Genomic DNA, 17116 nt, shown 5'->3' with positions numbered 1-17116 from the left:
TCATTGTATTAATATATTTAAATATTAAGACAGATTTAGATTCATATGTTTTTCGGATGTCTTTGGCAGGTGGGGCGAAAGCGCACTTTTGGTTTCCAGTTACAGGACGACACCTCGCCAGTTTGAGATGGGGATTGCCATTCAGTTTGCTGATGATGCACTGTAGAATACTCAGGGCAAACAGAGAGTCAAACCTCATAGAAAATACGACCGTGTAGCTGAACGGAGTGTAGACTAGAGACTAAAAGGGGAGGCGCGCGATTGGTGCGTAAAATAATCTCTGTCATCTGCTCAGAGCGGGTGCAGCTTCACGCGCAGTCACAAGTGTCTGTAAGTCGGAGGAAAGTGCGGGTTATAACTACTTTTATTTGGATGTTAAGGGAAGCTCAATGTCTCTCTGGACCCGTCTTGTTTGTAAATCCTGATATTTCTGAGAAATGCACTTATGCGCACGACGCCACAGGTAAGAGATTTATCTGACTGGAAATGGTTACCGTGATTAATACACATTTGAAAGGTGAAAACAGTTTACATACATCTAACAATAAAAAGCCTAAGAGTAGTTTGCAGAGAGTTAAGCACTTAAAGCAGATTTATATTTATAACAAACACGCATGTCTCGTGTTTTAATATCCCGTTAAGAAGCAGAAATTATTATTATTATTTAAAGCAACAAATGTCAGGTTTATGTGTGTATTGTGTAAGAGAGAATGACGTGACTTAAAATATGGAGAAAAATAAAAAAATTACTGAATGCAAATCGTGAATTATCCTATTCGAGGGCAAGTCCATTTTATTAGCACATTATGTATTTGAATATTTAATTTCAGCAGGATAACTGACTGGCATTTATGACCAGAGTTATTTGCATTTCTGTGGAGCTTATGGTGCATTTGAAACAGTATTTGGACACCACTGTATACAATGTGCAATTATAAACAGAATCGTGCTTTATATTATTGCATGTTGAAATACTTTATATTTTGGCACATGGCATGTATTACAGTTTTTGTCAAAAGGTTTGGCTCAATTTTCGAATGAGAATTTTTCATTTTTATTTTTTTCTAAAACAATAAGTTTAAATCTCTGAACAATTAGTTTCTTGTTCACACCATATTTGAATTTCTTATTCATTTAAGCACGGGTTTTGGCACATGTGTGCAAAAGAGTATGTATAATTGTCTACAATTTGCACAGTAACTAAGTGGCTTGCAGATCAAAACTGATGAGTTGATTCTCAGTGAAATTGTCATACTCTTCACAACTTCTAAACATTCTTTCATCGTTTGAGCCATCACATTCAAAATAATCCATTCAGTTATCAAAATCTGTCAGACATGCATGTAAATTCCATAAATATCTATAACATGGAATGATTGTGATGTCTGCTAAATCTCTGGCCAGACCAACTAGAGCAACAGGATGTCCACCAAGAAGACGGGAACTTGTAGTGTTACGTACTGTGAGGAGGTACAATTGTTGCTTTTTTTTTTTTTTTTTTCCTTTTTTTTTTTTTTTTGCATGAATGTCATTTTGTGGCAATTTTCTGTTCATGAAAATATATATGACTTAACATGTAAGAAATGATTAAAAATGGACATGCAAATGTAAATTTTCGGTTTACATGTAACACATTGCTACAAAAATAAATGTACTGTATACATACAAATGTGCATATCCTTTTTCTGTGTACTACAGTATTGTACAGTATTGACTTTCCCCAGTAAACTCTTATCTACTGTTGAAATTGGTATCTAAAAAGCTCAGTGTGATACACAATATCAGCTAGACAAAACTGACATTCTTGTATAGTACAGTAAGCAGTCAGTGTCAACAAAGTGGAACAAAAATGAAATTTGTATATAACAAACATTTCCAGGGTTGACTGCCATGGTGAAAAAACACCTAAACATTTTGACCAGTATTTTGATTCACATGATGACAAAAAACACTTCATTATGGTGGCATTGGCCAATTTACTGGCACAATAACTAGGTTTTGAAGCATGAATAAAAGTTGTGTGAGTTACTACATTTTGCAGACATGCATTAGAGTTGTGATGTCCCATAAAACAGTTGTGACAATTGCACTTACAGTTTAGAGAATGTTATGTTTCAAAAAATGAGCCAAAGTGATTGAGAAACTAATATATTTCTCTTTTCTTTTTCTTTTTTCTTTTTATTTCACATGCAATTAAGTTGGAACATAAAAATACAAATCAGCTCATATTTTAGCAAATCACATGGTTTGTATTAGTATATGTTACTGGCAGGGATACTTTGGCACATAACTAGCACCAATTGTGCAAGACATGATGTTCTAGTTTATTTACATTTATAAAAAATAAAATATAACTTTATAGTGGTGTGATGACATTTCGTTATTTATCACAGGATGCATACATATACCAAGACAAGGTAATTTGGAAGGACTGAAAAGATTGTAAGCCTGCCTGCATAAGCATCTGTCCTGAAGCTAGACAACTAGACCATGCAGATCACTGGTGCTCAGGTTGTGGTGTATTGTTTGATCGTTGCAGGTACTGGTACAGAGTCAGGAAATCTAGAAACACCAGTGTCTTAAAGCTCATTGTGGAGATTTGAGCCAAAGCTTCACAGAGAAAGGTAGACTAGTTTTAGGCTTTAGTAGTATTGTATAGAAAAATTAAATATTCATACTTACTGTATCGTGATAAATCAGAAAAAATATATTTTTACCCACCCCTAGTAATCAGATTTTTCATGACTCGGCCTTGGGCTGCAATCCAAGGAGTTGGCATCAGGGCAACTGCCCTTTTGGTATTTATACTGAGGCGCTCCTCAGGGCTTGGGTTATAGTGGGGCCCGCAGGCTTGGTCCTTCTGGGAGGTGGTAGATTGCATCATTGACATCATGAAGGAAAGGTTCCTAATCGGGCTGTGGGAACCCAACTTCGACTCTCCCACCACCCAGCCCTTGCCAGCTCCTCAGGATGCGGAGGAGCTCGCAGCTGTCTGCCAGGAGGCGGTGGCCATTACAGCATGAGTGTCTCTCACCACCCGGAAGAGGAGGAGAAGGGCACCCACTTCTCAGCCGCTGCCAGCGTCCACAGCCACGAAGGCCGTTCCCCTGCCGCTACCATCATCCACAGCCACGGAGGCCATTCCCCTGCCGTTGCCAGCGTCCACGGCTCCGTAGGCCATTCCCCAGTTGCAGCTGCCAGTGTTCACAGCCTTGGAGGCCATTCCCCAGTCCCTGCCAGCACTCACGGCCACAGAGGCTGTTCCCCTGTCACTGCCTGTGCCCATGACCACGGAGGTCATTCCCCTGTCACTGCCAGTGCCCACGACAACAGAGGTCGTTCCCCTGTCACTGTCTGTGCTCACTGCCACGGAGGCTGTTCCCCTGTCACAGCCAGCATCCACGACCACGGAGGCCATTCCCCTGCTGCTGCCAGCACCCATGCCTGCCATGGTCAATGAGCCAGCGCCCACACCTGCCAAGGTCAAGGAGTCAGTCCCTGAAGCCTCTGCCGTCTCAGAGCCAGCGCCTGAGTTCCAGGCCATCTTGACCCCTGAACCCATCGAGCCTTCCACGGCTCCGCCCGCTGACCCTTCCATGGCTCCACACCCTGAGCCTTCCACAGCTCCACTGCTTGGGCCTTCCACGGCTCTGCCGCCTGAGCCTTCCTCTGCTCTACCCCTTGAGCCCTTCCCTGGTGTCTGGATCCTGACTTCCCTGTCTGGTTTGGTTTCGGTCTGTGTCGGAATCCAGACACTCATGCTCAGTGTTCTGTCTGTTATTGACGTGGCATGCACTCGCGTCAAAAGTTTATGTCTGTTTCTCGCGAACACTGGTGCGCCTCGTGTTGCGGGTCATGAGCTGTCTTCACGTTGTGCTGAGGTTCGGTCACTTCGGTCTGAAGTGTCGGGTTTGTGTGTGGCCGAACTCTCGCACAGGTGTCCTGTCTCGTTTTGTCGCCTGTTGCATGCATCGAAAAATATTGAAAAATTCTGTTACAGTTTACTGTGATAAATATTAGTAAGGGTGTTGATGTTTAAATGTGAAAAGTCTTGTAATGATGCTGGTGCAGGGCAGGTGTTTTCTCTTTCCCTCGTCAGATCTGTTCAGAATATGGTGGCTGTTTAGCTGTATAATTTGGTTGATTTGCTCCATAGTGCTTTAAAATAGAAAATTCTCATGTAGAATTCAAACGTGTTGCATGCACCAATATATCGTGGGACGCCTGGTTTAATCACGCATGTGAGCCGCTCTGCACCATTTGTCACCGGAGCTCGCAGCCCTGTTGGCGGACGAGCATGGATAAAACAGAGCGCAACTTCAGGCTTCAATCACTCCGCGCACATCTGTGTGGCCACATGAGAAGAATATTTAGCACTTAAAGCAAGAGTAATATCATAAGGCTGCTGCATCGCCTGACGGAAATGCATACGGACATGGCTGGCATGAGAATTTCAAAATAAAGGTGCATCTTAGAAAAATACACATCGATGTTTACGTGTTGAATCGATGACATCGCATTTTTGGTGATTTGATTGATGCACTGATCCAGATCAATGGATCATTACACCCCTATTTGATACTGTGGGATCAGGGCTGTATACTTACCTTTTTTGGGAGATTTCACTGATGCAAGTGGGCTATAATTTTCACTGAAAACATTCCCGTGGCCATGCGCTAAAGTTTAAGCACTTGAGATTTTGCGATAGCAAAGTAGGCATCAGACTCATTTTACTTGTTCTTTTTTGCAACGCTGCTAAAAGGTGTTATTTGTGGATTATCTAAGTGCTTGGAACTAAACATAATGCACATGTGAGAATGGCTTGGGAAAGTTCTATTCACACGTTATAATTTTTAATCACAAATGCGAGCAAAAGTGTTGCACTGTACAGCCCTGAATGAAAATACAAGAGCAGCAGAGGCGATCTTTTACAACGCAACAGCCTTTGAGTGAGCGCCTTATTCCAAACATAGTATTATTCTATCATCTCCGCTTCTGTCCACAAGAACCTGGTGTCATAGGGTTATTTTAGTTTTGTGTAACTTGTAGCGGACAAATAAAGTGAATTTTGAGCGTTGTAAACAGCATGCTCAGCACACGTTACAAACTGAACGCAGCACATCTGTTTCTGTAAGCACGAGATGAAATCTGTGGAGTGAGTATTGACATGCCATGTGTACTCCGGTAGAGCTCTGCACAAGCAGCGCGTGCTGACAGTTTAATTAAATCGCAACCCTCACACAATGTGTTTGCTTTATTTTGCAGCACACACTCTTTTTTTTTTTTTTTTTATCTCATCACATTAAATTCAGACTGCAAGCTCTCAACTTGGATATCATTCTTTTGCCGTGGCACTGGAGATTCAAAAGCAGCGCAGTGCTTGAAGGGTTTGTTCAAGTTGCTAACCCTGAGCAATACTAGTAGTGATACTTGCCAAACACCACCAACAAAGTCTGGGTTCAGCATTTTAGAAGTGCTTACAGGGCAGACCAGTGACGAATGAGTTGCAACAATCTATTTAGGCGATAACGTCAGTCAGAATGGGTAACTGCTAGGTTTAGAGGTTGGGCCTCATTCTGCTTTTACAATGATTGAAAGCATTATTCTGTCCTACTGAAGGTCAAAAATAAGATTGCAGTGGTGCCAGAGGCTATCAATGATGGCCTTTCTAAAGCAGTAACTCAATCAGTCCACAGGCTTGACATGTTGTGCTATGTGATTGTTTCTTCACAGCTCACCTTGTAGGGGATGACGTTACCTGGATAATTCAACTTTATCAGCCGTTGTTTGGCACTTGTTTTCTTGCCTCCTCTTCCTTGACCTTTGCGTTTTTTACAAGCTTGAGTGACATCTTGAACGTGTGACCCTGACACATCTCCTCACGTATGACCTGAGAAGGGTATGTGACAGCTCATCCATAATTGCTTCTCATACTGTACGTCCTGGCCTGGAAACAAGCCCTGACCTAAATGAAGATAGTTTTGGCTAAACTTCTGGTCTTAGGCTGTAAATGGATCACAATGCAAGAACGATTGTCGCTGATTAATTCATATCTTAAGATGGTAGATGTCTTAAGATATTAACGTTAACGATTAATTGATCGTTACTTTCCGTGACGATCGACTATGAAAATATCTGAATGTTGTGATCCAGTGGGGAGTGGATAGTTTCAAATGTAAACATTTGTGTTACCAATAGATTGTCCCAATTGCACACTCTTAAAATGGACTAAATAGACAACTAATTAATTGCCAGTTAAAGCCTTCATCAGCCAGAAGACAATGGACACTGCATCCATCTGCACTTCTGCGGTAATTCAAGATGGACTTGCGGTAATTCAAGATGAACAACTTTTACTCATTAATGTTACACTTAAAACATTGCCTTGTTTTTCCCAAGGTTATTTTCCCAAGGAGTTTTTATTCCTTGTCAAAATCGTCTTTGGCTTGCTCACTGGGGGCCAAAATACAAATATTGTTTACTTATTTAGGCACAATCCACAATCACTTTATCAAACCACACAATTATGACTTTTTTTTACTGTTATAGCATAATTTCTTCTAAACCTGATTTGAAATGATGTATGTTGTGAAAAGCGCTATACAAATAAAAATGACTTGGCAATCCAAAGAAAAAATTGCTCAAAATTTGCTCTTTTGTAGCTCATGAGACCTAATGGATTTCTCAGATACGTTTTAATTAAAGAAACATTCCGGATTCAGGTCAAGTGATGCTCAATTATGAGCATATGTGGCATAATGTTGATTACCACTAAAAATAAGTTAATCTCGTCCTTCCTTTAATTTAAAAAAAAGCAGAAATTGTGGTACAGTAATGGCACTTACAATGGAACAAAATGGGGTCAGTCCATAAACACTAGTCCAAATTCACATAAGCCCTATTCGGATAAACGACGTTTGAGTTACAATTATTATCGCCTCACTGTAAACCAGATTTGTTCTTTTTTTAAAGAAAAGGAGGGATGAGTCTAAATCCATTTTTGTCTAAATCAACATTATGCAACAAATGCTGTTAATTGAGCTTTTGTATTGAACCAGGAATATTCCTTTAAACTTCAACTTTTTCTCAGATGTTTGTTTGAAAAAATCCTTCGAGGAAAAAAAAAATGGTTACAAATAAGATAACTGTGGGCATAAAGCAAAAGTATAGCACAGCTATATATAATGTATGTGGACAGCATAGCTCATGGACTAATTTGATGAGAAAGATTTGCGTTCATATTTAGATCTAGGGGTAGGCGATATGACCAAAATCGTATAAAAATATGAGTAATTTTATATCACAATAACGATATATATCGCAATATAGTACTTTCTTCTGGAAAACCAATCAAAATCGGTTAACATGATAAATAACCATATTGTAATTAGTGGTCGACTTATATATTGTAGAGGTCGATAAATCGGCCGATATTCTGAATTTTTTAATAATCGCATCGGCTGATAAATTTTCCCGTTTGGCCGATTTGTTTCTTGAGGGCGTCGAGAATCGGCTGCTTGCATATGAAGCGACTGAGACATGTAAACAAACAGTCACAGTTCGTTTTGTTGCGTGCCATTATGTTACTACAATAATAGACCAGTGTGCAACACAGTATCATTTAAACGGTCCGCATATCAGAGCCGTGGCAGACGTGTTTGAGCTCATAATGTAAAAGTGTTCGCCTGTTTCATTCACACTCTCTCTCCTCAACAGTTCCATGTAACTTTTAACTGTCTTGTCTACTGATAAATTTGGCAAATATCAGTAAAACTAATATCATAAACCATCTGCAAATATGCACATTTCTCATTTAAACAGATTTAATAAACCAACCTCACACAACTTAAGCATCCTGTGGAGCACTCATTTCAATAAAACGTCTTTTATATACCGTTTGCAAATATGCAGATATCTCGTTTAAAAAGATGCAATTCACGAAAATCCATTTTTTTCTTCCCGTTGAGTGCTCATTTTAAATCTTCCTCTGAAGCGTGTATTCCAACAGTCAGAATCAAAACTAACAGTCAGTATCTGGTGTGGCCACCAGCTGCATTAATTCTCTTCCTCTGAAGCACTTATTCTAACAGTCTCTCCTCAACAGTTCCTGTAACTTTTCTAATGATAAAAGGCAAATGCAGTGCATCTCCTCCTCATGGACTGCACCAGATTTGCCAGTTCTTCCTGTGAGATGTTACCCCACTCTTCCACCAAGGCACTTGCAAGTTCCCGGACATTTCTGGGGGGAATGGCCCTAGCCCTCACCCTCCGATCCAACAGGTCCCAGACGTGCTCAATGGGATTGAGATCCGGGCTCTTCGCTGGCCATGGCAGAACACTGACATTACTCTCTTGAAGGAAATCACGCACAGAAAGAGCAGTATGGCTGGTGGCATTGTCATGCTGGAGGGTCATGTCAGGATGAGCCTGCAGGAAGGGTACCACATGATGGAGGAGGATGTCTTCCCTGTAACCCACAGCACTGAGACTGTCTGCAATGACAACAAGCTCAGTCCGATGATGCTGTGACACACCGCCCCAGACCATGACGGACCCTCCACCTCCAAATAGATCCCGCTCCAGAGTACAGGCCTCGGTGTAACGCTCATTCCTTCGACGATAAACGCGAGTCCGACCATCACCCCTGGTGAGACAAAACCGTGACTCGTCAGTGATGAGCACTTTTTGCCAGTGCTGTCTGGTCCCCCGAAGGTGGGTTTGTGCCCATAGGCAACGTTGTTGCCGGTGATGTCTGGAAAGGACCTGCCTTGTGGACAGTCTGAGCACTGATGGAGGGATTGTGCGTTCCTGGTGTAACTTGGGCAGTTGTTGTTGCCATTCTGTACCTGTCCCACAGGTGTGATATTCGGATGTACCGATCCTGTGCAGGTGTTGTTACACGTGGTCTACCACTGCGAGGATGATCAGCTGTCCTTCCTGTCTCCCTGTAGTGCTGTCTTAGGTGTCTCACAGTACGGATATTGCAATTTATTGCCCTGGCCACATCTGCAGTCCTCTGCCCCCAGCAGCGGCTCCCTCGCTCCAGGAAGTCGGGGAGTCCAGTCCCCACTTGCCTGGTGGAAGGCGGCCGTTCCCCGCATCTGGGTGGTCGGGCTACTCCGTCCCCCGTCGGATGGCAGCGGTGCTCCCCTGGGTGGACGGCAGTGTCGAGGACTCTGCGACGGGAATCCCTCCTCCTTCCCGGGTTTCGGCACCAGTGTAAGGGGGGTTCGAGGGAAAGGAGGAGGTGAGAACCGGCTTGAGAACTTAAATAATAATTTAATGAACAACTTAAACAAAAACACACAACCATAAACACACACACAGTACAGCCACCTGTAATTCTCTCTCTCTCGAACTGTCGTCCCCGGCCGCCTTTATCCCTCGCACGCCCCATCAGGCTGATTGGGGACAGGGCGTGCGTCATTCCAGCCCGGCCCCGCCCTCCTCGGCTCTACAGTTATTTACTATATTAAATTGTGTGATATCGGCACTGTATCGGCCTATCAGCCACCCTGCTCTCTGGATATCGGCATCGGCCATTAAAAAAACCCATATCACTAATTGTAATGCCTATTTTTTGGGGAAAATTCAGTCAGTGAAATAAATACTTTTTAAAACGAATTTCTCTTATATAATTTTCTCCTTATTTAGTCAATGTTAAAAATCATATAAACACTTGGTTTTAAATCAACCTTAACATGATACTCAATTTCGGTCTGATATAGTGATGACTAATATTATTATAAACTTTCCTCAAGAAACTCACAATCTTTTCAAAGTAAAGTAACAAAGAAAATATGACATTATTTTGAAAATAACACATCTTGCAGAAAATACATTTCAAAAATTTTTCTAAACACTTCTTGCAAGACTGAATCAATGCGAAGCGCATCTTTTGGTTTTAATAATATTCTTTAGTGTGCTTCGTTTTGAGGAGGTAAAGCAGATTACCACAATTATTATCATTGTGTGACAGTTTGCAGAATAAATTTGTATAATCTGTGTCGGCTTTTGTGAACCTACACCACAGATGTCACACCTATTATAAACAACAAGCTCCCCTTCATTTTCTTGACTTTTCTATTGATCATATCAGCAATAAATGGATGGAGAAGTACAGATGTGTGGTGTAGTCAAGTAAACCTCAACATGTTAAAGAGTTGAATTAGGTGTCTGGATTACAGTGACGCTGTCCCAGTAGAGAGGTCATGGTGGACTGCTGCATGCTCTGCAATAGAGCGCTCATAATCAGCCTGCAAAATCAGAATTGCAAAGAATCAGCAATGAGTTTTGGGCGCGTTTGCGCCGTTGCCTGATCTGAATCTGGCACTAAACCAGCATGCTCACATTTCGGCCACAACTCATTCCCCACTCAGGCCTGGTTTCAGTTTCACGTGAAGCATGACCACTGATAGAAACTCTAGAGGAGGCGCGTGAGATTACTGGGATCTTTATATTAGGAGAAAACTCGGAGAAGTGTGGGATTGATCTCCATTTAATCTCATTACTGTCTAAAAAGTTTAGATATTAAAGTGATCAGATTTGTGATTTTTCTTTCCTAGGGGAATGGTCTTTAATGCAGAAATGGCATCTCATTTCCTCTTTGGGATCTCTGTAATTTATTGTATGCTTGGTCATTTACTCGGCGCCCTTATTAGTCAGTGTGATTTGTATTCTGTTAGTCTGCTCTACTAATTACCTGTCTCGGTAGCCGTAATCGTGCAGTCTCTGATCACTGCTGCTGCTGCAACCAGATGCAAACAGATGGGCAGACATTAAAAATGGAGCAACATGCCAGTGCCACAGAGCAGCAGGTGGCACATTCACGGTGACTGATTTAAACCAATGCGCTGCCTGGCACAGGTGCATCATGAGATTTGAAGTTGGCAAAATACCCGACTGGACGTGCTCAACTGATAGAGCATGGCACTAACAAAGTTATGTGTTCGATTCCATGGGATCACACATATTGAAAATGTTTTGCTGTATGATCAAATGCACTGGAATTCTTTCTTTATAAAAGTTTCTGCCAAATGTGTACATGTAAATGCAAAATATGAAATCGTCATGTGTGCTCAAATGCTCCTGGAGCTTTTTTTTTTTAGAACAACTTTTAGAACTTTTAGAACTATTCTGAGTTATTGTTGCACAAAGACTTCAAATCAACAGGTTCTGGGAAGGCTCTGGGTTACTGATCAGAAGGTCGGGGGTTCAAGCCCCAGCACCGCCAAGATGCCACTGTTGGGCCCTTGAGCAAGGCCCTTGACCCTATCTGTTCCAGGGGCGCTGTATCATGGCTGACCCTGCACTCTGACCCCAGCCTAGCTGGGATATGTGAAAAGAAGAATTTCACTGTATATGTGCAAAATGTATAATGTGTGATAAAGAAAATTATGAAAATTATAAATTAAAGGTGTCATAATGATTTTGAATGGATGTATGATGTCAGTTCCCCTCAAGTACACACAGGTGTCCTTGAACCCCCAACCTTTTGATCAGTAACCCAGAGCCTTAACCGCTGAGCTGCCACTGCAGAACATGATAGAGACTTGGGGTTGGAGTCTTTTGACCTGGGCCAGTTAGCAACCACCTAGCAATGCCCTAGCAACCACTCAGAAAACATTAGTAACTGCACAGCAATGTGCTAAAACCACTCACAATACATTAGCTTTTGTATAACAAGAGCCTGGCATCATTGAGACAACATTTTGCATGATCAAACACTACTCCTGTTTTCTTCAGAAAATGTCAAATGTAGTTTGCTATCCAGATGGGGGCAAAGGTCATGGAGATTTGCTTTAGGGTGTTGTTCTCGTTAATTTAGGTATAGGCATATAATGGTGTGAGTCATTTTCACAGATACTTCTTAAGGCAGGACAGTGGGAGAAAAAGAAGAAAAAGCAAGAGGGTGATGTAAAGAAAAAGACAGGATATTAGATCATGCATTGTCACATGACTCTCACACATTTATTTTTCTTACTTTCGCCCTTGTCATTTTGACTTAAACGCAAAAGTCATGCTCACACAGTCCAATTTCCTAAAGGCAGCGGCCACAATCTGCTGCAAGCTCCTGTTCAGACAGAGAATCCATGGGAAAGCCACACATTAGCCCAGATACGATTACTGTGTAACCTCACGGCAGTGTGACTGATACCAAGGATGCCAATATGGCAGGATTTCCTGTGCTATCTTTGAGCTTTTGGCTAGATGAACACAGATGTCCTCTGCCAGTGTGATATAGTGTTCCAATAAAATGCAATGATTCCCTACCAGGGAAAGGCCGTCCTGGGGGTACTTAAAGGAATAATTCTATCATCATTTACTCCCACAGTCTGTAATTTGATTTTCTTTCTTTTGCAGAACACAAATTTTCACAGATGTGTAATGTGTTTATATTCATACAATGCAAGTCAATGGGGTCCAAAACTTCCAAGCTCCAAAAAGGACATAAAGGCAGCATAAATGTAATCCATAAGTGGTTTAATCCATGCCTTCCAAAGTGTCTACAGCGCTCTGCACATGCGTCAAACGCGAAGAAGTGTAATCGAGCTTTAAATCAGGATTGCGCCAAGGAGACTGATAAAAAAAAGGACTGATATTTTGGTCTGTTTTTCACCTAAAACAGAAGTGATTGTATTGCTTCAGAAGACATGGAATAAACCACTGAAGTCATATGGACTACCGTTATGCTACTTTTATGTTCTTTTTGGAGCTTGAAAATTTTGGACCCCATGGACTTGCATTGTATGTATATAATTACATCATATTTGCATATATATATATATATATGAAAGTAATATGAGCTTGAGACAGCATAAATGAAAGGAGAATTATTATTTTTGGGTGAACTATTCCTTTATTCCTTTTTTTATTTTTATAAAACTATTTCAAAACATATGCAGTATATATAATTTTCCTACACTTTTTTCCCCCACTAATTAACATTTGCACCAATGACGATGTGTTTCACTTGTTCAGATTTAGTTATACTTAAATTACTCCATAAAAATGGCAAAGGACTTTACTTTTGTTGAACGTTCCATCTGGAGTTGTTTTAAGAATAAAATATCCCTTTATTCTTGAATAGATATTAAAAAGAGCAACCGCAAAATCTCTTTGACAAAGAAAGTCATAAGGGTTTGGAAGAGTAACTGAGGGTGAGTAAATGAAATATATTCAGCTTATTTCATCTTATCGCGGCCCACTTGGCCCGTTTTGTGGCTGGCCCGCCCAGTTCTCCCGATGGCCAGTCCGCCCATGATCGGCCCCAAAGTGTGTTGGCCCACCACGGAAAATACCCGGTATGCCAGATTACCAATCCAACCCTGGCGAGAACCACATTATAGCGACCACAAGGAGGTTACTCCATATGACTGTACCCTACCTAGCAACCAGGCCAATTTGGTTGCTTAGGAGACCTGGCTGGAGTCACTCAGCACACCCTGGATTCGAACTCACGACTCCAGGTGTGGTAGTCAACATCTTTACTCGCTGAGATACCCAGGCCCCCTAAATTCCCCATTCTTAAAATAGAATATATGATATTCAAAATATGCCAAATCATGTGTTCTCGTGTGAGACTTTTTTTCAGCTTCATTTGTAATTTGTAATTTTCACCTTCTGTGTTGATGCACTGGGGCGGTTTATAAAGCAACAGACCTTATTCATGACTTTATACACTATATCAGACCTAATAGCGCCATCTTTGATTTTAAATGGGAATGATAATGAGGCTGTGCGGGATAGACTTGCAGTCTCCTCAATGGGCTGTATTGCAGTTTAAAGTGCTTTTGGGTCGCTCCGCAGACAAAGCACTGATAAAATATCTGTCCGAGAACATTCAGTATACACAGAACTCCAGACAACATGAGCTTTAGAAAATCAGATGTGATCTAGGAGCTTTATACAGCTTTATACCATTCATGCCATTGAAGAGATGGTAAATCTATCCCTCACAGCCTCATTGCTGTTCCCATTAAAAATCAAAGATGGCGCTAGCATGAATAAGGTCTACTGGAGGAAATGGGCTTAAAAATGAAGGTCAAGCTGCAGTGATGGTTGATTCTTGATTCTTGATGTGGTCTGGAACAATCATATTGATATGAGATTTTGTAGGTTTGTTGGTCTTGATTACAACCCTTTGTATCTATGGGTTATTATCCATTTTGTGTTTATTGACAACCACAGTACAATAAATATAATATGGAGAGGAGATACGGGCTTGAATTACTTCCAACTTCTTTTTAGAAATTAAGTCAGTGTGATTCTGAACCCTGCGTTAAAGTAAATTTATCTTGTTTCACTCTGTTCATACTTTAATTAATCCAGAGTAGTCCGATGTTCAGATTTCTCACCCGTACATTTGTAAACTTTGGGTTAATATACTTATTTGCATATTTATGAGGTTTATAACATTGATTCATTGGTCAAGAACACTGCAACTGACTATAAAAAAATATATGCTTTCAACAAAAAACAAAAAAAAGATGTTTTAGAGATTGAAAATGTCTTGAGATAACCAAATGTAGGCCACATATGTTAACTGTGGTGAAAGCAGATTAACTGAGTCTGGACTGTAGAATTATTGAAAATTAATTGATTAATCGAAATCAGATTTCAATAATTCAATGGTCTAAAGTCAGATATTCCTTATGTATTGTTCTAAACCCAATGAACAATTCCAAGATTCCAAAAATGTCAACCAGCTTCAGCTTTTAGACTCCATACATGGTGTCCTTTGCACGTGCACTCAATGTGTTTTAAGCATGCATCTTGCGTGTGTACTAATGGCATCAGACCCTTCTAGATAAACCATCTGGAAGTATGATATTTCAATAGATGTTCTGATTGCTTTGATCCTCCTAGGTGAGGGATGTGAAATGAGAAAGAAACTCCAATGTGAGATGACAGTTGTGCAAAGCTGGAAATATGAGTTCTTTTATTACCTTTACTTTAATCTGAAGATTAGTGGGGGAGCTGTATTTCTGGAAAGTCATTATGGTGGAATGATTTCTACTGGGGTAGAAAATACCTTCCGGTCATAATAGCTGCTGGATTGTTAGTCTTGTGTTTAGGAGGTGTGCTGTGCTCCGCAGTACATTATGAGAACTGATTTTACTGCATAAAAACGTAAAAACACGGCTGTCTTCTCTGAAGAGCAAGTAGGTACCTTTAACGAATTGTATCGGCCTGAAGAATATGGGGCTCAGATGGCTCATGCCATCTATGTTGCTGAATGTGGAGAGGAAGTTTGGAAAATGTACATGAGAAGTTTCATCTTTTTGCAATAATTTTGCCGTGTAGCGTAACGCAGTGCAGTAGTGCATCTAAACTCAAATAGAATTTATTGGCAATGTGATTATCTGCCAGCTGTTCAGTGATACTAAGCTAAATGCAGAATCAATTCTGTTATATGTAGGGATAAGAATCATAAGGGATTTGACAATTTTGGTTGTTGTTGAAGGCCAGGGCAGTTAAAAACTATATGCAAAACCATTGCAAACCCACAGCTGGTGTGTGGGTGGTGCAGCAATATGCCGTTACCCATTTTGCATGCAAAGAGGCCGTTAACAAAGATATCTTAAATGCCCAGCAGCTAAAAAAATGGACTGTTTATTTCTAAGGGCCAGAGAGAGGGTGGAAAATAGTCATGACTTTCTTTGCACATAAAAACAATTGACTAACTTTATAAGTGGATCTCAAATCTTATGTATGATATGACCCCTTTAAAATCGACGCAGCAGCTCAGTACACTGACTTAAAGTTCAAGAACCAAAACTTTAATGCTTTGAAGACTCAAAGTCATTCAGCTGAGCATCTCAAACGGTGTCTCTACCCTGTGTAGAATGAGTGTGAGGCGAGCATTTTAATGCCATTTTTCTCTTTTTTTCAGATAGACTACAGTGGACTGCGGCTCTCACCCTCTCACCATGACTCGCTTAAACTCTTTATTTGCCCTCATCTTCATCAGCAGGTAAGAGGACTCTGTCATCAAAGTCACTGGATCGTTTTTGATGTTTGTGACGTTGACCTTCTGATTGAGGCTTAATTACACAATGCATAATATCAAGGTGAATTAATGTACTGTATAGCTGAAATATTATGTGATCATTTAGCCCACTTGAATTGCTTGGAAATGAAGTGCTTGGGACTAGGGATGTGCAAGAGTTGTAATAATTGTGTAAGAGTTTAAAATAATTAAAAATCAGCTAAACTGTGTAAAACAAGCGCTGCCTGGACAAGTTTCACAAAAGTGAGAACTGATGTAGTACAATGCAATATTTGCAAAATAATGTCAAGATAATGTCAGTAATGCTCAGAATGTCAAGGATGTGAGCTCAGAGTCAGGGGTAGAATCTTCATTTGGTGCTGAAGAAGCGAAAACGGAAAACGATAACGGCCTTCAATTGCATTTTTGTTTTGTTTTTTTGGTGAGGAATACTACTCCAACACGGTTAGCTTAGCCGACCTACAGAGCTGGAGATATATGACAAAGATCACTGCATGGACCCCGACTGGAACCCTCTCCAGTGGTGCATGAATGAGTCTCTGACGCTGTTCCTTCCTAGTCTGTCCCGGCCGAGAGATTGTTTTCTGCGGCTTCGCTCACGTCTCCTTCCTGAACATGTAGCTTGTTGGTGCATTAATGATTACACCGTTTTTGTCTGTGAAATATCTAGAATATTTACTGTTTGCATTAATTTATTTATTTTTTGGGCCGAACTTTTTTCTTTATTCTCTCGTGAATAAAAAAATATCATCTCTCAGCGGATTACAAGCTGGCATTTGAAACAGATTTCATTTAAATGTGGTGTTTTTGTTTTTTTCCTCAATTTGGAATGCCCAATTCCCAATGCGCTCTAAGTCCTTGTGGTCGTGTAGTGATTCGCTTCAGTCCGGGTGGCGGAGGACGAATCCCAGTTGCCTCTGCGTCTAAGACTGTCAACCCGTGCATCTTATCACATGGCTTGTTGAGCGTGTTGCCACGGAGACATAGTGCGTGTGGAGGCTTCACACCATCCACCACGGCAACCAAGCTCAACTCACCATGCGCCCCACTGAGAACGAACCACATTATAGCGACCATGAGGAGGTTACCCCATGTGACTCTACG

The 17116-nt window shown here is 41.0% G+C and overlaps 1 protein-coding gene across 1 annotated transcript in view; it reads left to right on the top strand.

The window, feature by feature from the left end:
- Window positions 1-370: 370 nt before the first annotated feature.
- LOC127414380 (gamma-aminobutyric acid receptor subunit pi-like) overlaps window positions 371-17116 on the top strand; it is an 81241-nt gene continuing 64495 nt past the window's right edge. Inside the window, exons 1-2 of the mRNA XM_051652379.1 lie at window positions 371-463; window positions 15896-15976. Of these exons, the coding sequence (XP_051508339.1) occupies window positions 15933-15976 (44 nt within the window). The 5' untranslated portion in view covers window positions 371-463; window positions 15896-15932. The remainder of the gene's footprint in view (window positions 464-15895; window positions 15977-17116) is intronic.

Source organism: Myxocyprinus asiaticus, chromosome 23, assembly GCF_019703515.2.
Source record: "Myxocyprinus asiaticus isolate MX2 ecotype Aquarium Trade chromosome 23, UBuf_Myxa_2, whole genome shotgun sequence".
NCBI lineage: Eukaryota > Metazoa > Chordata > Actinopteri > Cypriniformes > Catostomidae > Myxocyprinus > Myxocyprinus asiaticus.
This window is presented reverse-complemented; position numbering and strand designations above follow the sequence as displayed.